The sequence below is a fragment of the Acartia tonsa genome, chromosome 2 (assembly GCF_053477335.1).
Source record: "Acartia tonsa isolate MP-2025a chromosome 2, ASM5347733v1, whole genome shotgun sequence".
Lineage (NCBI taxonomy): Eukaryota > Metazoa > Arthropoda > Copepoda > Calanoida > Acartiidae > Acartia > Acartia tonsa.
Window position 1 is genome coordinate 52,021,831 of NC_137261.1, and position 27,919 is coordinate 52,049,749.

The 27,919-nt window shown below is 32.1% G+C and overlaps 1 protein-coding gene and 2 long non-coding RNA genes across 3 annotated transcripts in view; 1 reads left to right on the forward strand and 2 right to left on the reverse strand.

The window, feature by feature from the left end:
* Window positions 1-27,919, forward strand: part of LOC145312134 (uncharacterized) — a 94,946-nt gene that overhangs the window by 36,340 nt on the left and 30,687 nt on the right. Inside the window, exons 8-9 of the mRNA XM_080151278.1 lie at window positions 318-445; window positions 9,176-9,301. Coding sequence (XP_080007404.1) covers window positions 318-445; window positions 9,176-9,301 — 254 coding nt within the window. The remainder of the gene's footprint in view (window positions 1-317; window positions 446-9,175; window positions 9,302-27,919) is intronic.
* Window positions 11,279-12,142, reverse strand: LOC145312136 (uncharacterized). The gene is made up of 2 exons (XR_013876912.1): window positions 11,781-12,142; window positions 11,279-11,579 (listed from the first exon to the last, which is right to left on the reverse strand). It is a non-coding gene; the product is annotated as an uncharacterized LOC145312136 (long non-coding RNA).
* On the reverse strand, window positions 14,835-15,609 carry LOC145312135 (uncharacterized). Its single transcript, XR_013876911.1, has 2 exons — window positions 15,337-15,609; window positions 14,835-15,135 (listed from the first exon to the last, which is right to left on the reverse strand). It is a non-coding gene; the product is annotated as an uncharacterized LOC145312135 (long non-coding RNA).

The following is a 27,919-nucleotide window of genomic DNA, read 5'->3' on the forward strand; positions in this document are numbered from 1 at the left end:
ATTTACATATGCTCAAAATGAATTATGATTGTTTAATTTTTAAGATAAAATCCTTTAAAATATCCTTTAATTCCTAAACTCTTCTGAATCCCAGGTAAAAAAGGGACGTTGGATGGACTGTAAATTTTAATGGACTTTAAAGTTTTTCCACCAATAATTTTAATCTTTAGAGTTGATAATCTTGTTTATCACAATTGGGGGTATAACTATAAATTTATTCTTAATTGTCCTATCCCTTAAGATCCCTTTCTTAATCCTAACCATCCCTGCAACCTACATAGTACCTTCTCCTACAATCCTGTTGTGTATACCTGTAGGTTGGACATAGAGAACATGGTGCTGGCGCAGCCAGAAACAACGGACCACAAGTGCGAGTCGGACCAGTTCATCGTGACCGGCGGGGCCCCGGTGCCCGCCATCTGCGGTACCAACACTGGTGCTCACAGTAAGGATACATTTTGTTACGTTGAAGCTTTTTATAGTGCCTATAAAAAATGACGTCATACAGTACAAAAGACTAATGATAGTCCAATACATACACAGACTAAATTACCAATGGCGGGCCAGTATACATTTTTATCGACCAATGGTAGGCCAGTATGCCGTCATTTTTTACAGGCACCATAATAAGCTTCTGTTGGTGTATACAGATTTAAGGAATGCAATGGAACAAGAATGTCTAAGCCAACGGGGGGAAGGCAGCTTATGAGATTTGTAGAAACTAAGGACTTTGAACAATTGCACATAACTATGCCAAAAAAATTTAAGAGGGGGATTGTGGGCTAACCCCCCTCCCCCTTATATATTCTTGAAAAGAAAATTCTACGACATGTAATATATAAAAGGTAAAAATCATAAAAAAAAGAATAATTGCTTTAACTATATTTGTTGTGTTTTAATTTAACACAAAAGTATACTGTACTCAAACTGTATAATTTATATGTATATCTGTATGTTTGATTAATAATGTAAATTTGCATCCGTTCATTTATACTCCATGGAAAAGACAAAATTCTAAGTATAAGTATGTTAGCTTTTGAAGGTCCATTATCACCATCAGTAGTTTCTGGTATTACTATACAATATTCAGTTTAGTAGGAATATCCAGGGATCTAAAGGGATAAGACAATGGCCGATAAATTGATGTACATCCCCAATGATGATACTCAAAAGTATCACTTCTTTAAATTGAAGTTAGTGGTTGATTGTTTGAACATCCAACTTAATAAACCAACTAACTGAAATCTAATAAAAGATCCCAAAGTTGTCAAGCCAAATAATAAGAAATAATTATTATATGACTTTTGGGACTAGTGTAATAAACAGCCCATTGTCCCCTCTCTCTCTCTCTGGGAATATCAGTTTATCAGGGAGGGAGGGAGGGCACATTGAATTCAAATTATACTATGTTACTAGTTTTAATAAAATATCTCAATTGTTGGCTACAGAAGGGTAATCAATTTATTGTAATTGGGTGTAAATCAATTTTTTGAACATTGTCTTATCCCTTAAGATCCCTGATTATTATATTGTATTTTAAATTTGTGTAACTAATAATGTTTGCTAAAATACCAGGGAGGGAGGGGACATTAAGTTGTTTATTGCACTAGCCCCCAAAGTTTTATAAAACCGTTTTCTTATTCGTTGACTCAACAACTTTGGAGACTTAAATTGAAATTGATTGATTGGTTCACCAACTTGAATGTGCAAACGTTTCAACCAATTATTTTAATCTACAGAAGGGGTAATTTTCTGTATCATCATTGGGTATGTACATCAATTTATAGGACATTGTCTTATTCCTTTAGATCCCTGTAAAATACTAAATATAAGACAATGAACAAAAATGTATGTATGTAAATCAACAATAATGATTAAAATGTTTTCTCGTATTCATTCAAATCCGGTGGATAGGAACCGGTTCTCATCCATACAAAAAAACTATGTCTAGCATCGTATTATATCCAGTTTTCTACGAATATAGAAATGTACAATCATAAGATTAAAACTTGTTTTTTTAGCCGGTGCCTTCGGCACCACGGGGCTAAAAAAACTAGTTTTAATCTTATAATTGTACATTCTATATCCGCGGAAAGCCGTTTATAATACGATACGAGAAATAACTATTCCCATAATGTAGATAAAAAATATTGGTTGAAAAGTTCGAATACTCCTCGTTTGAACCAACCATTCAAAAATCAATAAAAGTTCCCAAAATATTGAAGACAGCGAACGTTTTGAAAAACTCTCAATATAAACCCAATTCAAGAGTAAAATTAAAATTAACCACTTTACTTTTAGCTCTCACTGTTTGTTTAAAATATGCAAAAATCTTTCATTTGAATTTGTATAGAATATCAATGTATGGTAGTACTATAATAGACGTATTGCCATAGATGGAAAATTAATTCCAAATAATTCAATCACATAATAAGAGGGACAAAATCTTTGGATAATATAATTTTCTCATACAAAGCTTTATCCTAAGAAAATGAACTATTAAAAGCAGACTTATCATAAAATGAAAAAAGAAAATCATGGATAAGAATACGGACAAGAAGATTTAAAGAGCATTTCTTTAAACAAAGAATAGATTTATTAAAGATAAAATCACGAAACCTTTCCCACTTACCTTACTTTTTTTATATTCTTATTTTGTATGATGACTGACAGACTGACGGTCAAGGTAAATTCATACTGGTTGCTAAGAACGTTGAAAAAATTTATTTTGTACCTTTATCCACAAAAACTTTGAAAATCTGACTAAAAACACCAAAGTTAGGAGGAAATATGTAAGAAAAAAATCAAAAAAGCTACCTTTCCTCTTATCTTTGAAAATAACGGGAAATTTAAGTGATTGGGTATCTTGACTTTCTATATTTATTAGTGCTATATATGATGGCTTGTATGAAAACAATGTGTGAATTCACATTACTGCATACTTTCTACCTTTTAGAAAACTGACATTTGGGAAGAAAAATTTCATATAAAATAACCATATTAATCAAATCTGACTGTAAATATAAATGTATATAATTTTTATTTATTTAATTTATTATTGTTGTTCTTTTTATGTATGTACAATCAAGAATAATAAATCTAATCTATATAAACTATACAATATACTTAAAAAGGTGAATGCACCAAAAGTGAAAAACAAATTAGGTTCAATTCAACTAAAATTTGTTTTTGTTGCTGCACAACTAATGGTAAAGTGAATGCATTTACAATTCTCTATATTTTAAGTATAGCGCAGCACTGCTAGTCCATAACTTGCTTTGTTCATTTGCCAGTACAGAGGGTATATAAAAAAAGGTATTATATATTGATGCTATTCACCGCATTAATTAGGGTCACTCTATTTTCTCCTTTTTATATTAATGTTTATATGTTAAAAAGTTATAAAAGGGGAAGGGTTGGCAGGGAAAGGAAAGGAAAGGGGAGTTTAGGAAAGGGGAGGGATGGGAAAGGAGAATGAAAAGAAAAGAAAAGAAAAGGTAAGGGGAAAAAAATTAAGGAAAAGGAAAGGGGAGGGAAGTTTATATGGGAAGGTAAATGAAGGGAAGGGAAGATAAAGAAAAGGGAAAGGGAAGGTAAGGGAAGAGGAGAGAAAATTCGGCTATAGTCCCTTTCGTAACATCGCACCTTATGGGGCGATTCTTCGTATTTTTCACAGTAGCTTTTCTCCTATTTCGAGCCCTGTGGGGCAATCACCTAACCCAATATAACCTAACCTAACCTAAAATAACCTATAAAAAGCCATTTTAAAAATACGACGAATCGCCCCATATGGGGCAATGTTACGAAAGGGACTATTCCCGAAAATTCTAAATAAAAATCAGGCCACCCTACCATTACTGAAAGATAAATAGAATGATCGACAGACAGACGTGAATACTTCTAGAGTACCTTCGATCCTAATAAAACTTTCGCAACAACCCCAAAAGATTTAAAACTAACAAAAAAAGTATAGAAAAAAACGAATGCAAATTCATATATAATTAAAATTTTGCAACTTTTTACATTGCAGTTTGATTTAAAATATTGCGAAAGCAGATGGAATTCTAAATTTCATTTATTCATGGATTTTTAAAAAACTTATTTTGCGTGTTTAACATTTAAGGTAAATAATAAGGGCTCGGCAGCCTTAAATTTAAAACCGCATGAATGATTCGAAAAATTTTTGAAAAAAGGGATAGCCGTATTTAGTTCATGTTTAGACTACCAGCTGATTTTAAGAATTGTAAATGGTTGGATTCCCTGAGGCTTACAGCTGGCTGCCGAGCCTTGTAAAAAAATACTAAAAAATATAGTAAATAATTTTTTATTATTTATTTTTTTATAACACTATTATCCATTTACAATATATAATACAAAGTAGAACGATGTTTGTCTGTCCGTTTGAATCTCTTCTTGGTTTACAGATATTCCTGTGGGTGGGACAACCACAACCCCTACAAAAACTGAACCCCCGCATAAAGAGTAAAAGGACTTTTTTTGTATTCAAAAATAAATGTCTGGAAATGTTGCTTAAAGAGCTATATTTATTCGAGGGGGGGTTTCCTATCACCTTTTTCTGTCTCTAGAGGCTAGTTGCGAAGCAACTGGTTATATCATAACATATTTGGGATTTTCCAGAAAGTGCCTAGTCGCGTACTTTGATCCCCCTTCCCTTATTTAAGATGAATTGAAAATAAGGGGGATTAAGGTATTTTTTCGTGTGTTTATGATTTACTTTATGTCAGGTTAGGTTACGTTATATTTTGGTAGATAGTAGCCCCGTAGGGTAAAGGCCTTGCAGAGTATGATACCCCCACAGGGATTAGGTAAAAAGAAAAACAAATACTTCCCATTTATCTTCAATTTATTTCTACAATATAGGGATTGGGATCTGAATTCACAAGGCCCTTTGAGTAAAAGCACCACACATATTTTTTCAGTTCAAATGTTTGAATTAATTTGAAGCAACCAAACATTGACTCATAACTTTAACCTTCTTCTATTTACTTTCAACAATTTTTGTTTAAAATATAATTATGCAAGTTTAATTTCAAGTTAAGCCCTTGAGCCTTGGTTGCGGGGTGTTGCCTCTTTATGAATATAATTAAATGTGTTGTTTCAATTAAATCTTTGTTTTCCTTTTATTATACATGCAGGGATCTCAAGGGATAAGACAAAAAAATGATCCAACATGATGATAAACAAACTTACCCTTTCTGTAGATTACACTGCTAGTTTGAAACAACAAATCAAGGATTGATAACAGTACCCAAATTTAAGGCAATGAATATGAGCACGTCTTTATAAAACTTTTAGTACCAGCATAACTTTCATTCTAATACTCCCTCTCTCCCTGATTATATATGTTAATTATAAGATTTATTTACTTTAAGTATTTCGAAATAATTATATAATTAGATTCTGTCGGTTATCGGATTTTTAGCGAAGCTACTCTATCAAGGAGTCAATCACCAATATAAAAGTTTCTTAGCGACTACAGGAGATAGAGGTATGAATTTTCAAAATATTGGGCAAATATGAGCATTTTATAACATTGGCAGCCAGACCAATTCATAACTGCTTTTTGATCGGTTTTACTTCCGGTCTTTTTTTAACCATTTTTCAGCTTTTATACGAGATTATTGATAATAATATATGTAAAAAAGTTTTATTTTCCAAATATAATTCTATAAAAAATACTAGTCTTTAATATGGTTGCTTTTCATGATATCTATACTACAAAGTAGAATTGTGGTAATACGGCAAACAGACGGACGGGCAGTTTACAGAATTGCTACGCAGTGACTTATCATAACAAGCCTTCTGCACTAATCCCATTATATCGCCATTTACCTCATGACCGCCGGTGACCCCGCTGTCCAGCGGTCAAACTGGCCTGCCTAAATATGGGGAGGGGCACGGACACGCAGCTATCACGCGCCCCTCACGCAATTATACAACCGGGAGGCGCTGCCTCCCCTTTTACCACAGCTACCCCCGCCGACTGTCTACCGCCGTGGGTTAAGCCCTTGTGTCCCACACCCCCTTCAAACCTAACCATTGTTATAATCTGTTGTATATATATAGTAAACATCCATTGTAAATATTATTCAGTTAAATATATAATTTCTGTATGACTAAATCCTGCTAGTTTGTTTTGGTAGAATAATTCAAGGCTAAGGCTCGTTGGACTCGAACTCGCAACCCGTGAGCTGAAACGTTCGGCTTACCACAGAATGATGTCTGTCTGCCTGTCAGTCTGTCTGTCTGTCCGTCCGTCCGTCCCTTAAGATCTCGGTAACCACTTAACCGATCGGATTCTACTCTTCAGGGAATATACCTACTAGTCCTGTGGTGGTTTTAGGCTATTTTCTTGGGGGATGGAACACCCCCAACCCCCCAGAAAACAAAAAAAACCTCCCCCCCATTTTTTTTTTTTTTTTGTAGGGGATTTCCTTGGTTCTTTTTTATGTAGAGGATTTCCTTGGTCCTTTTTTTTTTGTAGAAGATTTCACCCTTTGGGCAAAGCCCCTAGAGGCTAGGGGCGAAGCCGCTAGTGTAATAAAAGATAACAAGAAAAGATTTTCATCTTCTATTATTTTTATAGAAAATTAAGGTTACTTATTTATGATTTTGTTTAAGATTAGATAATTACACATACTATACATATAACATTTTCTGTGTAAAAAAAGTACTACACTTATAAATTCCAGAACTGTTTAATGAAACCTCATCTTAATTCTTATTTATTTAAAAATTCTTACCTTTGCTAAATTTTGTTAATCATACAATTGTTTTTTGCTTTAAAAAATTTAAGTAGTTTAGGAACCAAAATGTTATTACTATGAAAGGCTTTTAGATGATTTTTTTTTAGCTTATAACGCTATTGCACTCATAGTTATTTCAAGCAAAAGTATTTTTAGAAATAGCAATTAGTTTGTAATTAGAATAGAATATATATGAATATAGATTTAATAAGAAAACATAGATCTTCAGGGATAAGACAATGGACAATAAAAAAAATTACTTCTTCTGTAGACTAGAATTATTGGTGGAAAAGTTTGGACACTGGTAGTTAAAAGTCCTAAATGTTTTTGAAACCAATGAATGAGAATTTGTGTTTATTAAAACTTGGGTACCAATTTACTTCACAGTCCAATGCAATGAGGAAGGGAAACTTTTTATAACTACATTATCTTATTTTTTGCTTCAAAAACTTTGGGTACTTTTAACGAACTATGATTGGTTGGTTCAAAACTAAAAGTGTCCAAACTTTTCAATCAACTCAAGGGTTAATTTTGTTTATAATCATTGGGGATGTATATCACTTTAACGTCTATTGTCTTATCCCCTTTTCCAATATTCTTCTTGCCTTCTTAGAAATAGAAAGTTAATTTTCATGTGCTAATAATTCCTGGTGCCACTAGACTTGACCTGATGTACTTTGTGCTGGCGGGACCAGAACCTATTGACCATGTCTGCAAGGATGACCAGTTCAATGTCCATGGCGCGGCACCTGTCCCCTCAATATGCGGCACCAATTCAGGACAGCACAGTAAGTTTAAAAAGGCGGTTTCCCTAAAATTCAAGGACCCTTCACTTTTTTTTACTTTAGGTCAGATTAAGTTAGGCTTGGGGAATAAAAACATGAAATATTGGGAATAGTCCCTTTCGTAACATCGCCCCATAAGGGGCGATTCGTCGTATTTTTAAAAAGGCTTTTTATAGGTTATTTTAGGTTAGGTTAGGTTATATTGGGTTAGGTGATTGCCCCACAGGGTTAGGTAATTGGCCCCGCTGGGTTAGAGCCCCCCGCAGGGGCTAGAAATAGGAGAAAAGCTACTGTGAAAAATACGAAGAATCGCCCCATAAGGTGCGATGTTACGAAAGGGACTATACCCGAAATATTTTTACACAACCAATTGTATTCCAAATAAAACTATAGGGTGGTGCTTATTTTGCTCCTCCCCTACCCCTCCGGTAATAAAGTACATACAAACAAAAAAAAAGGTAAAAAAAGATTTCAAGCTTTGAGAGTTTTAAAGTTTATTTAATTAAAATGTTAATTATTTTTATTAATTTAATAATTTTGTGTCTACATAAAGTTAAACATATAACATGTACATATATAACTATTTTATAACATGTACCTTTAATATATACACTATATTTTGTATAATATATTCACTCATAAATATGTATCTAAAATGTAAAAATAAAACATATTTTGTCTTTTTTATGTTTAATGTTCAAAATTTTTTGAAGTATTGTTATATTTTTTTGAGTTATGGGTCCTTTCAACAAATTATTTGGTAAGATTATATATCTATAATACAAAGTAGAACGTCTGTCTGTCTGTTTATTTGTTTGTTTGTTTGTTTGTACTAAAGGATCTCGCTAACCGCTTAACCGATCGGGTTCTCCCTAGAAAAAAATTATCCCCCCCCCGCAAGAAAAAATAAGATTTTTTAAAAACTAAAATATTAAATGGGATGGGGGATGTCGACTCCATTCCCCCCCCCCCAAATTTTTTCCCCTTTTTTAAATCTGAATTTAAAACAAACGCATTTTGGGATTCAATTCTCCCTTCCTCAAGTGCCCCTAGAAGCCTCTAGGGGCGTAGCCGCTAGTAATTCATAAATTACTAATAGTTTAAATGTTTTAATTTTGAAATTAGAAAAACGGATTCCAAAATATGAAGCATTATATGAGAATATTTTACCCAATCAAGAATTGTTAAAAGTCTTCAAAGTTTTTAGGACAGCGAATCAGAGATAATTACGAACCTAATTTCCAATAAATTATTTTGCTAATTTTTAGGTCCGCTTTAATTAATTTAACCTAAACCATATCGTGGGACCTTAAGCATATTTTAGAGTCCGTTTTTATTAATCCTAATTGAACTGAATCGTTGGAACAACAGATCTATAATGTAGATGTCTATACAGATGACTACCTGAACCCATTTTCCAAGGCCCTTTTCGTCTGCTAGCAAATTTTTTTCTGCTAATTGGTTATGTTAACATTCCCGACACTATTGGTCAATTTTCAGAGACCCAATTGAGAGTCGAAACAAGGTCCATGGGATGGGGACATACAGTTATTTAACCCCTTCCCCCTCCAGTGCTTTACTCTAATATTGGAACCTAAGCATACAAATAATTTTCTACTTCAGTGTATGTTGACATGGGCTTGTCCACCAACTCCCCGATAGTGTTGACCGTTGTGACAGCTGGTCCATCATTTGCCCGGTCATTCTCAATCAAAGTTTCTCAAATTGAATGTGATTCTCTGGCTAAAGGTAAAACATTGAGTCATGTAAAGGAAACGAAGTTGCGGGTTTCGTAGCTTTTCTTCTATTTCTTAGCCCCTGTGGGGGGCTCTAGCCCTTCGGGGCCAATTGCCTAACGCTGCGGGGCAACCACCTAACCTAACCTAAAATAACCTTTCAAAAGCTACTGTGAAAATACGACGAAACCCGCAACTTCGTTTCCTTCACATGACCCAAAACATTTGATAATTTCTTGACCGCTTGATAAATTTGAAACCCGGCGTTAAAATTTTTTTTAAATTTACCCTTATTCTTAATTATCCTTCGGTAGATTAAAATTATATGTGGAACAGTACAGATACAGCTAGATTATTTTAAGTTTTGGAGACCAGTATAATTTATAGTCTAATTTCACTCCATCCCTGACTTACTAGTATACATTTACTCTAAATCAAGCATATGTCCCTTGATAATGTCTGACCAAGTCACATAACAAAAACGACATTTTCTTGCCTGTTATACAAGATAGAAGTCTTATTTTTGATAGACCATTCCTTAATCCACATTCCATGATAATTTTAACAAAGTTAGAATTTTACATATTAATATAACATGTTAATAAAGGGGATGTTAAGTTTAGAGAATTTTTGTCAAAAAAGTAAAAATTATATAATATTTGTGTAGAATTTAGAAAATACAATTCAACTAATGAAATAAATGGTTTGGGCTAATTGTTTTCTAAGGATTATCTAAATAATATCCAAAGAAAATAATTATTTTTTCAGCGTGCTCTTTTTAAGTCCTAGGTTAATATTAATTGATATACATTATATTGAGTACTGTGTAGCCGTCTGATCTTTAGTATAGATGTATATACAGACAACTACCTCCCTTCATTTTTCAAAGACCTCTTTCGTCTGCTTCTAAATAATTTTTTGCTACTTAGCTGCGTTAATATAAGCTATACCATTTTAGTTGATTTTCAATGACCCATTAGGAAGGTTGCACAAGACGATTGCGATGGGGAGATACAGTTATTTAACCCTTTCTCCCTCTAGTGTTTTACTCTAATGTGTAGCCCCCCAGTGTTTATAAATCAAAGATATAGGGGAAATAAACTTATGAAAACGTAAACGTATTTTTAATTTATTTTAAAATAACGGGATGGGGTTTCAGTACACTATGGAAACTTTCAGAAAAAGCACCACGTTTCAAAAATAAATCTTTTAAAAAAAGGAAAAATTTGCATAAAAAAGAGGAAAATCGTGGGAATAAAGTTTTTAAGTCATTTCAAAGTTATTTTTCTCTTCAAAGTTTATGGTTGCATTTGTGGTTGCTTTCAAATATTTTACAAATTCAAACAAAAATTTTATATAAATTTACATTCTACAGTTAGGGAGTTGAATCCATTTTTATAGAAGCAGAAACATAATCTATGATTATGGTTTGGACCCTCTAAAACTGTAATCTACCCTTCCACTTTCCCCTCTCTTGGTGAAGATATCTTCAACGCCGATACGATTTTTGAAATGTAAGATTCCACTTTCAATAGAGGCGAAACTGGAATCATACATTCATGTTTACACATCAGCGTATTCATAAACATTGATTTCCTTATTTATATCGACATAATAGTAATGTATCATTCTACTTTCAATAGAGACAAAACTGGAATAATACATTCAAGATAACATATCATATATTTAAATTGACATAGTAGAAATGGTACATATTAGTTAGTTTTTTTTATATTTTTATTAGTTTGAAGTTTTTAAGAAAAAAAGGACCTAAAAATAAAGGTTGCTAACACTTAACAATCAGGCCCATTTCCGGACCTTAATAGTTCAACGCCCCCCCCCCCCCCACATATCATCTCAGCTCCTATTAGAGTTAGATGGCAAAAAAAATTGTGCATGTTTGTTGGGCGAGCGGAATCAATAGCCGGCCTATTAAATACCTATTTAGTTAAAAACCAAAACCGTTTATACTGCCAAAATAAAACAAATATTGAAGTTGTACAGATTTATTAAAATAAAGAAAAAGATGGATACATACAGGTTAGGTGCGAAGCTTCTCTACAGGTGTCACGCCAGGATGACCCAATCTAACCTCTTAGTCCTGGATTAAATAACCAAGACAAGGTTCAGAAGGCAAAGTAGAAGGAGATGACTCTAAACTCTGTTGTTAGCTGCTAACCTTTGCCCTGTCTCCAATCCTAGTTGTCAGTACAACCCGTATTGAGTAGGGCGCCAGTTAGAGCAACACTGGGTACAAGGTACACGGTATGGTGGAAACAGTTTGGTAGATTCTAAATAATAACATATTAAGAACAAATAATATAATAGATAACAACTATAGATTAACTATTAGAGTATCATAATAGAGTTAAACCTTACTATATTGCAAAAGGCAAAGTCCAAAGGTTAATTGAAAGAAAGCTGTCCTAATAGAGTGTCTATAGGGCCTTATATCTATTGGATAATGATAATTACAATTAATATTTACATACCTAAATACAGTGCTCATTAGGCGGCGGATTTCCTTAAACTGCAATTATCTACCATTTAGCTATCCCTAACGTAAACTTATAGTTGAGCGATAACTAGTTTAGGACATAAACAATAGAAACTTAGTGTACTTAAAACAGAATATCTATTAAAAATCACAATAATTCAATCATTTAATGTACATGTTTTAAGTAATATTTTGTCAACGTTTTGTAATAATTTTTATTTATTAAGTACAAATGAACATTAATTAACCCTTTGGGGAAGAGTGCATATTCACCTAGCTGCTCATACGACACTCCCATGGGAAAGGAATAAAAATGAATAACATTTTTTTTACATTAAGTTGATCGTATGAGCATTACTCAACATTATAAGCATGATTGTATGAGCAGTCTTCAAAGATCTTATTCAGATAATGAATCATATATAGGATGATAAACAATCAAGAATGTGTGTGTGTAGCCTAAAGTGCAAACTTTATAGGCAGGAATGGAAATATGTGCACTGATTAATGTGCATAGTAAATACGTGTGAATAAATAATCCAAGAAATGACATGTAAACGCCAAAAGTTAGGATAAGTTGATATGCATAGGAACAACTATAAATGAATAATCCAGAGATATGTGCAGAGTATGTGAAAAAGCATGGATAAACAATCCATAAAATGTGTGCACAGCTTGAATGTGCATTAAATAATAACATGGATGAATAATCCATATATGTGTACACATGTTAATGTGCATAAAGCTTTGTGCACATGTTGATGTGCAAATGAAATAGTTAGAGATGAATAATCCAAAGATGTGTGCACATGTTGATGTGCGAATGAAACAGTTGTGGACGAATAACCCAAAGGACGTGTGCACATGTTGATGTGCAAATGATACAGTTATGGATGAAAAATCCAAAGGATGTGCGCACATGTTGATGTGCAACTGAAATTGTTATAGATGAATAATCCAAAAGATGTGTGCACATGTTGATGTGCGAATGAAATAGCTATGGATGATTAATCCAAAGATGTGTGCACATGTTGATGTGCAAATGAAATTGTTGCGGATGAATAATCCAAAAGATGTTGGCAAATGTTAATGTGCAATTGAAATATATATGGATGAATAATCCAAAAGAAGTGTGCACATGTTGATGTGCAAATGAAATAGCTATGGATGAATAATCCAAAAGATTTGTGCACATGTTAATGTGCTAATGAAATTGTTGTTGATGAATAATCCAAAAATGTTTGCAAATGTTAATGTGCAATTGAAATATATATGGATGAATAATCCAAAAGATGTCTGCACATGTTGATGTGTGAATGAAATAGCTATGGATGAATAATCCAAAGGACGTGTGCACATGTTGATGTGCTAATAAAATTGTTATGGATGAATAATTCAAAGGATGTTTGCACATGTTAATGAGCAAATGAAATAGTTGTGGATAAATAATAAAAAGAATGTTTGCACATGTTGATGTGCTAATGAAATTGATATGGATGAAAAATCCAAAAGATGTTTGCACATGTTGATGTGCAAATGATACAGTGATGGATAAAAAATCCAAAAGATGTTTGCACATGTTAATGTGCAAATGAAATAGTTATGGATGAATAATCCAAAAGATTTGTGCACATGTTGATGTGCAAATGAAATAGTTATGGATGAATAATCCAATTGTGCACATGTTTAAAATGTGCAGGAATGTGGCATGGAACAGTTTTCCAAAAATTAGAACAACAGAAAAAAACTACATATTGAAACATATGATTTACTCAAATTGCCAATCATAGTAACAATATATAATTTCATTTTAAAAAAATATTTGAAACATATGATTTACTCAAATTGCCAATCATAGTATCAATATCATTTTCAAATATTAGCACGACAGAAAGAAGATGGTTATGATCATTTTTGTGTATGTGCTGAAAGTGTTTGGGCGAATTTTAAATAAACACATCAATAATGTACAAGAGTATATCGTGGAAATAATTTTCCAATGCAGGAAAAAGTTCCTGTATAAATGCAGAAAAGAGTAAGTGGATGTATAATTCAATGTAGGTGTAAAATATTCCTATTCATTTAAAGATCAACAATGTAAATAAAGTTATGAATAGGAAAATTGACAAAAATCAGTAATAGTGGTTAGATTTCAAGGGTATATTGCTGTAATACAAATTTTCACTCTAATCACAAAGCATTGAAAACAACAAATATTTCCAATCTACAACATATTGGAAATATAAATATGCAAAACATAGGTTCGGTTTAAATACCAAATCATAGTTACGCATACTATATCCCTTAATCTTTAGTAATGAGTAATCCTACTGATATCATGGACAAAGAGAATTAGTTAAAGTAGAAAATTAAGTTTAAGAGTAATAAACTTATCAAAGAAAATTAAAGCTCAAAGTATTAGAAAAACTATCAACAATTCAGAGTAGTGTGCTTATAAACTACATACATGAATTTAATGTTCAATATTGTTGACGAGATTTAAATAATACAATTTTTTTGACCTTGAGTGAGAATGCCTTTATCCCTGTTAAACAACACGGGTGTACGTTTAAAGGCTACAGAAATGTTTGTGTATGTAAGAGTGAGTGTGTGTGTGTGTTTTGCACTGGAAATTTAACTCGACAAACATACATACATAATTATATTGCTACAATAATAAAATTAATTATGGCTTGTTAAATTTAAAGAAATTGACTTGATTAAGACTTCCAAATTATTAAACCATAAATGCGAAGCAATAATGAAATGTACAAATACACTATTTGTTAATTTTGGCAGTGTTTACACTTTTTCACTTTCAAAGAAAGCACAGCTATTATGTACAAATATAATAGAGTATAATTTTAAGTGTATTACTGAAAATTGGCAGAGATTTTATTGTATTTAGAATTCTAGAAATGTATTTAGAATTCTGACAGTGTATTTAGTGTATTTAGAATTGTTGGGCGAGCGGAATCAATAGCCGGCCTATTAAATACCTATTTAGTTAAAAACCAAAACCGTTTATACTGCCAAAATAAAACAAATATTGAAGTTGTACAGATTTATTAAAATAAAGAAAAAGATGGATACATACAGGTTAGGTGCGAAGCTTCTCTACAGGTGTCACGCCAGGATGACCCAATCTAACCTCTTAGTCCTGGATTAAATAACCAAGACAAGGTTCAGAAGGCAAAGTAGAAGGAGATGACTCTAAACTCTGTTGTTAGCTGCTAACCTTTGCCCTGTCTCCAATCCTAGTTGTCAGTACAACCCGTATTGAGTAGGGCGCCAGTTAGAGCAACACTGGGTACAAGGTACACGGTATGGTGGAAACAGTTTGGTAGATTCTAAATAATAACATATTAAGAACAAATAATATAATAGATAACAACTATAGATTAACTATTAGAGTATCATAATAGAGTTAAACCTTACTATATTGCAAAAGGCAAAGTCCAAAGGTTAATTGAAAGAAAGCTGTCCTAATAGAGTGTCTATAGGGCCTTATATCTATTGGATAATGATAATTACAATTAATATTTACATACCTAAATACAGTGCTCATTAGGCGGCGGATTTCCTTAAACTGCAATTATCTACCATTTAGCTATCCCTAACGTAAACTTATAGTTGAGCGATAACTAGTTTAGGACATAAACAATAGAAACTTAGTGTACTTAAAACAGAATATCTATTAAAAATCACAATAATTCAATCATTTAATGTACATGTTTTAAGTAATATTTTGTCAACGTTTTGTAATAATTTTTATTTATTAAGTACAAATGAACATTAATTAACCCTTTGGGGAAGAGTGCATATTCACCTAGCTGCTCATACGACAATGTTCCCTGTTAAATAATAAATTTCCGACTTTAATTAAGACAAAGTCATTTTTCGCTTACTTCACCCTTTCATTTAACAACTTTCTTTTTAAGGTTGATTAAAATGTTAAATGGATGTAATTTCCTTATTTTTGAAGCTAGAACAATTTTTTCAGAAAATGTTTATCTTAAAGTAAATTTTATATTAGAAATCTCAAAACATAAATTATCTTATTTGTTGGCTTAACAACTTTGGGGACTTTTACTGAATTTTGATCTAATATCTATAATACAAAGTAGAACAATGTCTTTCAGTCTATCTGTCTGTCCATCCAGCTGTCCCTTAAGATCTCAGTAACAACTGAACCGATCAGATTCTACTCTTCAGGGTTTATACCTATTGGTCCTGTTGTAGTTTTAAGCTATTTTCTTGGGGGGTGGGACAACCCCAACCCCCAAAAAAATAAAATTCCCCCCCCAAAAAAAAAATATTCTGGTGATGCTCATAAATTATGGGCGCAGCACCTCATGGGGCAAAGCTCCTAGAGGCTAGGGGCGAAGCTGCTAGTAATTAATAACCATACCATTCAAAATCCAATAAAAGTCCCCAAAGTTGTTAAACCAGCCAATAAGAAAACGTTATCATAAAACTTTGGGGACTAGTGTAATAAACAGTCCATTGTCCACCTCTCTCTCTGCTAGTTCCCAAAGTTTCACAATAACGTTTTCATTTTTGTTTGCTTAACATCTTTTGGGACTTTTACTGAATTTTAATTGGTTAGTTTATTTAGTATAGTGTCGAAACGTTTCAACCACTGATGGCAAATTACAGTAGGGGTATTTTTGGGAATGTACATCCATTTATCGGCTATTGTCTTAAACCCATCAGATCCCTGGTGTCGATAAACTTGAATTAAAGTACCTAGAGTTTTTGGACCAGCTAAGAAGGTAATTTCAGTCCAATGTTCCCTACCTCCCTGGGTACAATAAAAGTTGTCTACAGGGAGGGAAAAATGGACAAAAAATTAAATAAATTCTGTCTATAATAACATGAGAAAACAGAATGAGAAGGACAGTAGCACCCTGTAATCGTTATCAGAAAGTTCTGAATGTCCATTTAAAACATTTGACGAAGCTTTTTATATTAAGAGTTATAGCAATATAAATTGATAAGATACATACAAAATGTTATTTCTTCTAAGCGACGTTTTCTACAAAAAGGGTTGGTAGAAGTCTATATGTATGTCTAAAAAAACATTCTTATGGTTTGCAGGTTTCCATAACTATGTCTTATGCCTCTAATAAGGGAGAGTTTAAATATCAGTAGTACCCTTAATTGGTTGATGAAAACTGGCATTGTCAAAACTAAACAGCCAACTGTTTTTCCAGTTTTGTTAGTCCTGAAGGGGCGAAGCCCAGTCTAACAAAACTGGTGTTAATTACAACTTTTTACTTTACTATTTGTATAAAAATGTCTATAATAATATACAATAAATGGTTTCAAGTATGGATTAGACGGGTCTGATCCAGCGGATATTAATTGGTTTCGTAGCCATACTGGAAAATCATAAAAAATCATGGACAGAATGACGGACAGGCAGAAAAGTGAATTGTAGAGTACCATCGCATTTTATATTTTCTTAGTATTCATATCCAGAGAGGGAGGAGACAACTGACTGCTTATTACAATAGTGCACAAAGTTTTACAACAACGTTTTCTTATTCATTGGCTTTGGGGATTTTTACTGAATTTTGATTGGTTGATTAAATTGTGTTTATAAACGTTGGAACCACTAATTTTAATCTACAGAAGAGGTTATTTAGAGCGTCATCATTATGGATGTGCATTAATTTATCGGCCATTGTCTTATCTCTTTATATCCCTGATATGTTTCATAATTTTATTTGTTAGCTTTGCTTAAAGGGACTGTGAACGAGAAAATTTCTCATCAGATTATCAAACCTTAACATCTTCTCATTGATATAATCTCAAATATAGGGCAAAACTGTCTCTCGTTTCCTTAAAAAACGGCTTTTTCCGACGATTTTTACTATGTCCAAGTTTGGAGAAAAAATATCCGGACTATATAAATGTGCAGTTAATTGTCTTTTTTTCCTTCTATAGCTAAAACTAAACATTTTTACATAGTTCTCTATTTTTCCTAACGATTAAGCTTTCTTTTAACAATATCCTTGCTGTAAACCAATGTATAGTTACTTAAAAATTGATAAAATAAGTAATATTTTTTATTGAAAACCAAATACAATAACAAAGCAGAAACAGGTTATTTTATTAGTATCCAAGTAACTTTAGATGGCCCATCTCTCGCCGACCTTTAATTACAAAGAAGGCGTCTTAACTTTTTTGCTTTTTATTTAAAGGGACTGTGAACGTAAATTTTTCTCATCTTAATATCAAATCTTAACATTATCTCATTCATAATATCTCACAGATAGAGCAAAACGCGCTTTTGTTTGCTTAAAAAACGGCTTTTTCCGACAATTTTTAAAAGGTAAAGGGAAAGGAAGAAATTTTCCGTATTATTTAAAATGTGCATTAAATTGCTTTTTTCTCCCATTATAGCTAAAATTAAACTTTTTCACATAGTTCTTGATTTTTCGGGTATAGTCCTTTCCACGACATCCCTCCATAAGGAGCGATTCTTCGTATTTTTCACAGTAGCTTTTCTCCTCTTTCAGCCCCTGCGGGGGGCTCTAACCCTGCGGGGCCAATTACCTAACCCTGTAGGGCAATTACCTAACACAATATAACCTAACCTAAAATAACCTATAAAAAGCCATTTTAAAAATACGACGAATCGCCCCTTATGGAGGGATGTCGTGGAAAGGACTATACCCGATTTTTCCTATCGGTTAAGCTGACTTTTAACATAATCCTTGCTTTAAACCAATGTATAGTTACTTAGAAATTGATAAAATAAGCAATATTTTTTATTGAAAACCAAATACAATAACAAAGCCAGAAACAGGTTTTTTTGTTAGTATCCAATTAACTTTATACGGCCCATCTCTCGCCCACCTTTAATTACAAATTTGTAAATAATAAAGACGCAATATTTCTTTATAAACAGTCTGATAAAAGTGTAAACTAATTCTCCAAAGTGGGTTATTTATTGTCCAACACAATAAAAAGGATATTACTATTTTAAACCATTTAGTGCCGAACCGGGTTTTAAAACCCGGTTCCAGAAAATGTAAAAAAAAACCGGTTTCCGGCTTCATAATTGCATCATTCTCAGTATGAATCCCCCCTCTACTACCCTGGCTTTCATTTCCCCCTGGAGCAGGCAGTTTTGCTTACTTCCATTTGCCGGTATAGATCAACAAAGTTTGAAAATCATGAAAATTCAAAATACCCCATCTAACTTTTTTGTTTTTATAGTAAAGTCGCTGATTTTTTTCGTTAAATCTAAAGTTTATTGACAAGTACATCTATTTGTGAATTCATTTTATTTAAATTATTATTTTTTATAGGATTTTTCTATCGTTTTTTTACGCCCTATATAGGCCCGGTTCGGCATTTCCATTTGGAGTCTGAAATTTTTATTACCCGGTTTCACTAATAGATCTTTTTTGACAACAACAACAAAACAGGGTTTTTTTACCCGAAATCGCCGGCTAAACACGAAATTTGAAATAAATCGCTTCATATTATACTTGTAGCTCTATAGATTACATGAGGTTGTGTAGCTTTCAATTACGGATCGTATCAAAGTTCTAAAAAGTGTTCATCTCACTTTTGGCGTTCAAAAATTACATTTTTCGATTTTTGGTCAAAATAACCGGGTTTATACAGGAAAACCGGGTTTTAACGCCGGGGGAAAGCACCAAAAACGGGTAATAATGCCTGGTTGGTATTTATGGCCGAGCCGAACCGGGGTTTTTTTGCAACTTTCCTGTGCACGCCACTAGAGCAAAACAAAAAAATACAAATTCCGTTTTGACCATTATAAAGCTTCCCTGAAACTTTCAGCTCGATTGGCCCATAAAAGTGGCGCTCAGCACTAATGGGTTAAATAACCTATGAGATTCAACCCTTTGTAGACAGTGAGGTATTTTTTTGTCAATAATACGAATTCAAAATAGGTCTTTATTACCTAATTACTACGTTATAAAAAAAACTAATTGGCAATTTTATATCATAAAATAAATCCTTAACAGTAAGTAAATTGTTTCAACTATATATGACAAGTTAAATATCCCTACAAACATTATAAGAAGCAAAAACGTTCAGATTTTCCCTGTTTTTTCCTTTTTCCCTCCCAAAATACCATAAAATCAAGGCATTATTCCTGGATATTTTTGTTAATAGGACGTTTTTGGTTGATCAGTGTAGTGAAATGTGCTTAGAAAATGTTAAGATTTGATATTCAGATGAGAAATTTTTACGTTCACACTCCCTTTAAGATAGCTAGCCGGTTCTTTTAGTAAGTAATAGATGTAAAATGGTCCATAGAATTCAAATATGCAATCGGTTTTTTTGTAGACCTCTTATTTTTGAAGTAATTTAAGTTTTTAAAAAAAATAATTAAGTCAGTTTTAAGATACTAAAACGCAACAAAATATAAGAAGAAAATTGCCAGTATGAACAAAAATAGTAAGATCTTTAATTTGACACCTTACTTTTAAAATTCTGTTGAGTAATTATTGAAAAAATCTATTTTTTTAACTTCGGTTTAATAAAAACTTTAAACCTAAATATTTTCTCAAACAGACATAAAAAATATGGGTTCATATATACCTTTAGAATCAGAAAAATATTACGAATCCATTCTAAGCAAAATTGAAAAAGTTTTAGAAAACTATAATAAAAATATGTTTTTTTTCAGAATCATAATTTTTGGCTTTAAAGGGCACACTTATTAAATTTAACCAACCAAAGAATTTTTTATCCAATCTTAACCAGACAAATGCCATCTAGCTAAAAAAAGATGCGTAGATTTCATTTCTGGCAACCAGAAAATCCGCAGAAATCGAATTCACAAGATCCAAAAAAGTTTCATTAAAAAAAAACCTTACACCAAAAATGACAAACAATAATTATAACGACGACTTAGTTTCTTTTTCCTGTTTAATACGAATATTGAAACTAATTTTCAGGCATGCATGTTTGTTGGTATAGTACTTTTTTTAGAAACCAAAATACAAACATATATAAAACTACGAAATTGTATATTAGTTACTAGAAAGATTATATTTTTTTCTTGCTTTAAAACAACTTTTTGTACATAAAAAAATGCATGCTGTATAGTTTTTAAAAAAATAGTCAAATAAAATACCTGATTAGAATACAAAGCAAGAAATAAAGGTTATCAACTCCCTATGAGCTTTTTGTGTTAAATAGAATTATTAATAAGAATAAAAGAGTTTCAAAAAAAAGTAAAATAACAAAATGTTAGGTGAATTGTTAATATTAAATCAATCAAAAAATGTTTTACATTCTTATAATTAATTTCAATAAAACATATATATGCTCAAGAAAGGTTATTTATAATTATGAATTCTACCAGACTAAAATATAAAAGTGGAAATAGTTTATGAAGACGACACAAAATGATTTTAAAAATTACTTATTTTTATCTTTTTTTTAAATCTTTAACAACTTTAATGTTTTTATTATGTAAATATATAAAGTATTATTCAAACTTAAAGGATTTAATCTTTTTCTTTGTAATTTATATGTCAAAACAGTGTAAAAATGAAGTTCTTAATTACGAATTTTCAAATCATTAGATTTTAATACAATTTATTATAGAAATAAAGAATAATTTTAACAAAAAAAAAATTGCTACAAAAAGGCTTACTGTATTATTAAACTAACTTAATTGTATAATTGCATTTATTTTGTTTATTTACCTTGAAAAATGAGTGTTTAAGTGCTGCATTGGTTAAAATCAAACCTAAAAGTGCTCTTTATTCAGTGACAGAGTGAAAAAAATATATACCTTGTTTTATAGTTTTTGATCTCTTTTTTTATATATTTTTATCTGATATGTATATCAAAATTTAAAAGTATCTATTTCATTAGATATTCATACTTTGCTAAAACGTCTTGGTTACTTTTTGCACTATATTTGCTCTAAAAAAGATTCTTTATCTGACTTTTACATTTAAAATGAAAGATTTTATGCCAATTTTTGTGTTGACTGTAGAAAAAAATAATTATTTTGTTTATATGCAATTTTCTATAATAAAATGTGAGAAATGCCTTTTTTCACATGTAGGGCGAAAAAAGTAACAATGAAAATATTTTTTACGTCTTAAGCATGTCCTAAACTCAAAGATAATAAACTTTCATAAAAGATTTATTTCAGAATATGTCATTTAGGGCATAAAATTAATTTTGCAAATTAACATTACAAATGTTTGCCAATAACTTTTAAAAATGATTTCTGCGGATTTTCTAATTTACAAGGGTGTTTTCTACACATTTTCCCCTTTCTAAAAATACCTTCCTCATAAAGATTGGCTTCCGGAATGTATATACTTTCCGAAAATGATATGTGAAGGGTTGACTTGAACAAAACCTGAACAAAACCTAAACAAATGTACATACACTGAAACAGATATTTTTTAAACACAAGAAACAATAATGCATTTTTAACTGCATTGTTTTGAAGTTTATAAACAGACTGAAGCATATTTGTTCATACTTTTTCATTCTTTATATGTTATGTAAGTATCACTATTTTTATTGTAGTATCTATTGTATATATTGTATGAACATTATCCTTTTTTTTGTCAATTCTATTGGTTAAGTTTTGAGGTGAAGCTTCCTGATTCGTCAATTTTTGAGATTTTTGATTGGCTAGTTTAATAGTTAAAATTAAGTATTGCCTGTAAAAATATAATATTTTAGGCCATTTTTATTTTTTTAAGTTTTTACTTTTTTTCAATTTTGCTTAGAATGGATTCGTAATATTTTTCTGATTCTAAAGGTATATATGAACCCATATTGTTTTTGTCTGTTTGAGAAAATATTTAGGTTTAAAGTTTTTATTAAACGGAAGTTAAAAAAATAGATTTTTTCAATAATTACTCAACAGAATTTTAAAAGTAAGGTGTCAAATTAAAGATCTTACTATTTTTGTTCATACTGGCAATTTTCTTCTTTTATTTTGTTGCGTACCCACAGGTCTCCTTAACAAAACCTTAGATTTAAAAAAATCTCCAAAGAAACGGACAACGGGGCCTTCAAATAGGCCACAGTGGTGGTTAGAATCCGTTGGAGATTAAATCTTAGCTGCTCCTTCTTGCCAGATATTTCAATTTGAAGTTGTGTGGTAAAAATGCCTAAAATTACAAGAATTCCAAGGATATATGCATACATGAACACCTTAATTCATCAAAAAAAAAGGTGAGTTTAACATTTGAGGAGTTTAGATGTCTCTGTATATAGAAACTACACAGTTCCTCCCCATTTAGAAAATTTTAAAATTTTTAAGAAATTATTTTAACAAGAGTTATGAAAAAGGTACAATGTCCAGTTTATAACTTTAAGCTAGAGGCTGTTACCCTGGAACCAGTAGGAAAAAACCTCAGTTCAAGTTTACATATAGCTAAAGTTAATTTTTAAAATACTCACAACCTCCCCCCCCCTCCTCCAACCCCACCACTTACAGCCCATAAATTTAAGGGGGGAGGGGGCGGGGGGGGTAAAGTAATAGTATTATGTTTTACTCAAAACTAAAGAAAAATTTATATGTTAGATTCTTAGGCCTAAAGTTTCTGGAAATATTGTTGACTACCCCCCATCTCCCCCCCCCCCCCTTCCTAATGAAATCTAATAGGAAGGGGGTGAAGGGGCAGAGTTCTTTAGATATCACTAAAGAAATATATAAGCTTTAGTACTTAAACTTTAGTAGGCATCAAAACCTCTTACAAATATTACTTTTACAAACATTACTGAATCCCCCCCCCCCCATCTGTTGGAAATAGTGACTAGTGGCATAGGTAAATAATATTGTGTATCATTTAGAAACCTCTAGAGATATTTCAATTTATATAGGCCCATATTTACTTTTATAAATATCTATTCAAACTATAACCCTCCCAATTTAGTACAATTATTTTGCTGCATAATGTTCTCCAACCTATTGAACTTATAAAAGAAATATTGTCAACCCATTGCTCCTTCCCCAAACATTGAATAGGTAATACATATAAAGAAATTTGGAAATCTTAAAGCTTTATTCCAAAAATTGCTCCTTATTGCTTTAGTGGTTCCTGAGTAAAACACAGGTGGTGAGATTTTATGGAGGGTAGCTGTAGAGGGAGGGGGAGGGCAAGCAATAATTTAATATTTTTTTATGGGGGTGGAGGAAATTATGCAGCAATATAATATTTCTGGTTGGGATTTGTTGAAGTTGGGGAAAGGCCAGCAATATTTGTTCAAGTATGAAGTAATTACGGACCTACTAAAGTTTAAATCCAAAAGCACACTATATCTTGAGTAATCTCAAAGTAAATCACAAGGGTATTGCTATACTCCCTTCTATTGTTTAATTGGAGGGGGGGGGGAGGGAGATTGTAAAGCAATACGGAGGGAAAGGGGGCTTGGTGGTTTCAGCAAAATTTGTAAAAGTTACTTTTGACCTACCAAGGCATATCTCAAAGGTTTGCTTGCTGCTATAATTCTAGCGGTCTCTTAGTAACACAACAGAGTAGTACCCTTTCAACTGCAATCCTCCCCCCTTTCTCTCTTTACAAAATGTTATGTTTTTGATTTATGGGGGGAGGGGAAGAGGTCAGCAATATATGTAAAAGTGCTTTGGGTCCTACAACAATACATATCCAAAAGCTTATATATATCTAATAGTCTTTTAAAACACATTGGAATGATCTTCTGCCACCCCCCTCCCCCTATATTAGGTTAGGACAAAGGGGAGGGGGGGGGGGAGAAGGTGGTCAACATAATTTCTACAAACTTTTGGCCTAAAAACCTTACATAAAAATTTTTCTCACTATGCTTCAATTAGTTTTTGAGAAACACATAATAGTATTATTATGCTTCCCCCCCCCCCCTCCACCCTAAAGTTTGTAGGTTGTGAGAGTATGGGGGGACGGGAGCAGAATTACTAAAAGTAACTTGGGCCATATGTAAACTTAAACTGAAGTTTTTTCTTCTGGTTCCAGGGTAATAGCCTTTAGGATAAAGTTGTAAATTGGACAAACCTACTTAAGCTTATAGTACCTTATTTATTACTCTTATTTAAGTTAAAAACATCATTTATAGTAGTAAAATTGTTTTGAATTGAGATGTAGTGTGTAGTTTACATATGAAGAGATATCTAAACTCCTCAAATGTTAAACTCACCCTTTCTATTTGATGAATTAAGGTGTTCACTTATGCATATATCTTTAGAATCCTTGTAATTTTAGACAATTTTACCACAAAACTTCAAATTGCAATATCTGGCAAGAAGGAGCAGCTAAGATTTAATCTCCAACGGATTCTAACCACCACTGTACCCTATTTGAAGGCTCCGTTGTCCGTTTCTTTGGAGATTTTTTTTAATCTAAGGTTTTGTTAAGGAGACCTGTGTACCTTAAAACCGACTTAATTATTTTTTAAAAAAACTTAAATTACTTCAAAAATAAGAGGTCTACATAAAAACCGATTGCATATCTAAATTCTATGGACAATTTTACATCTACTACTTACTAAAAGAACCGGCTAGCTATCTTAAATAAAAATCAAAAAAGTTAAGACGCCTTCTTTGTAAATGGTAAAGGTGCAATATTTCTTTTTAAACAGTCTGATAAAAGTGTAAACTAATTCTTCAAAATGGGTTATTTATTGTCCAACACAATAAAAAAGGATATCATTATTTTAAATAACCTATGAGATTCAACCCTTTTTAGACTTTGAGGTATTTTTTTTGTCAATAATACAAATTTAACCCATTAGTGCCGAGCGCCACTTTTATGGGCCGATCGAGCTGTAAGTTTCAGGGAAGCTTTATAATGGTCAAAACGGAATTCGTATTTTTTTGTTTTGCTCTAGTGGCGTTCACAGGAAAGTTGCAAAAAAACCCGGTTCGGCTTGGCCATAAATACCAACCAGGCATTAACACCCGTTTTTGGTGCTTTCCCCCAGTTTTAAAACCCGGTTGACCTGTATAAACCCGGTTATTTTGACCAAAAATCGAAAAATGTAATTATTGAACGCCAAAAGTGAGATGAACACTTTTTAGAACTTTGATACGATCCGTAATTGAAAACTACACAACCTCATGTAATCTAAAGAGCTACAAGTATAATACGAAGCGATGTATTTCAAATTTAGTGTTTCGGCTATAGGTGCCGCCGTTTTCGGGTAAAAAAACCCGTTGCTCGAAGTTTTAAAAGACACACACTACAAAAAAAGAACATATAAAATTTGGGTGTTACATATCAGAAAACGAGCATAAAACTATTGGGTGACACCTATAGAGATTACTAGGGTTATTAGGGTGGCTCAAACCCTTACTAATGACGTAAACTGTTATTTTTATTGGTTGAAAAGTTAAAACCGGGTAATAAAAACCGAAACCGAGCCGGGTTTTAAAATTTTCGGGTATTTATGGCCAAGCCGAACCGGGTCATAATAGGGCGTAAAAAAACGATAAAAAAATCATATAAAAAATTATAATTTGAATAAAACGAATTCACAAATAGATGTACTTGTCAATAAACATTAGATTTCACAAAAAAAATCAGCGACTTTACTATAAAAACAAAAAAGTTAGAAGGGGTATTTTGAATTTTTATGATTTTCAAATTTTGTTGAGCTATACCAGCAAACGGAAGTAAGCTAAACTGCCTGCTCCAGGGGGAAATGAAAGTCAGGGTAGTAGAGGGGGGATTCATTCTGTAAATGATGCAATTATGAAGCCGGAAACCGGTTTTTTTCCCATTTTTCGGAACCGGGTTTTGATGCCCGGTTCGGCACTAATGGGTTAAGATAGATCTTTTTTACCTAATTACTATGTTATAAAAAAAACTAATTGGCAATTTTATATTACAAAATATATTCCTTAACAGTAACTCAATTGTTTCAACTGTATATGACAAGTTAAATATCCCTACACACATTTTAAGAAACAAAAATGTTCAGATTTTCCTTGTTTTTTCCTTTTTCCCTCCCAAAATACCATAAAATTAATGCATTATTTTTAGATATTTTTTGTTAATAGGACGTTTTTGGTTGATCAGTGTAGTGAAATGTGCTTAGAAAATGTTAAGATTTGATAATCAGATGAGAAATTTTTACGTTCACACTCCCTTTAAGTGAAAGCTTTTCATTACATTAAGTTTTAAGTCTTAAGTATGTGTTATAACATATAACATAGGCCAAAGTTAAACTTTATCTGAGAGTGATAGGACAATGGCAGATTGGTTATCATACCTTTTCTTAAAAATGAAATGGTTTGGCAAGGGTAATTAATTTTCCATCGTCCTTTACCATTATCCCAAAGTTGATTAAATCTATAAGGCCTTTGAATCTAATTTATTAAGCTATTTGAAATATATTTAAATCTATTTTTACAGTTTTAAAGAATCCTGAGATATGAATTACCTTTACATAAATTCAATCCACCTACAATGAAAGCCAAAATAGACAGGCAAAATTTCTGGATTCTATTTTGTACTTCAGTTTTAATTTTCATTGGTTTGAAATAAATGCACATTTAAAATAATCTTTGTCTAAGAAAAGGAAGGGATTAAGGGGTGGGTGAAGTTCTGACACATTTGTATCAACCTGGTGTATAGGCTTTATCTTTGGACTGAGAGGATAGGTTATTAGGGATAAAATCATTCTTATATGATGAATTTCCCCCAGATTTAAGATTTTTTGGAGAGGCCTCCAGGTTCCGGAGCTCCAGGCCTCCAGGTGGTCTCTCTACAGGTAAAAATGAAAAAAAAATGTTTTTTTCTTCAAATATGTGAATAACAATCAAAAAGAAGCATATTTTGTTTTATAAGTTAACCTTTAACTCTTCAAAAAAATCTTATTTTTAATTTTTATCTGTACAGAGACCACCTGGAGGCCTGAAGCTCCGGAACCTGGAGGCCTATACAAAAATCTTAAATCTGGGGGAAATTCATCATATAAGAATGATTTTATTTCTACTAACTTATCCTCTCAGTCCAAAGATACACCCTATACACCAGGTTTACGCAAATGTGTCAGAACTTCCCCCCCCCCCTTATTACTCCTCCTTCTTTTTCTTCACTTTAACTGATACAAGCAACTTTTACTATAAATGTCCATTTCTTTACTCCATCCACTTTTAACTCACAA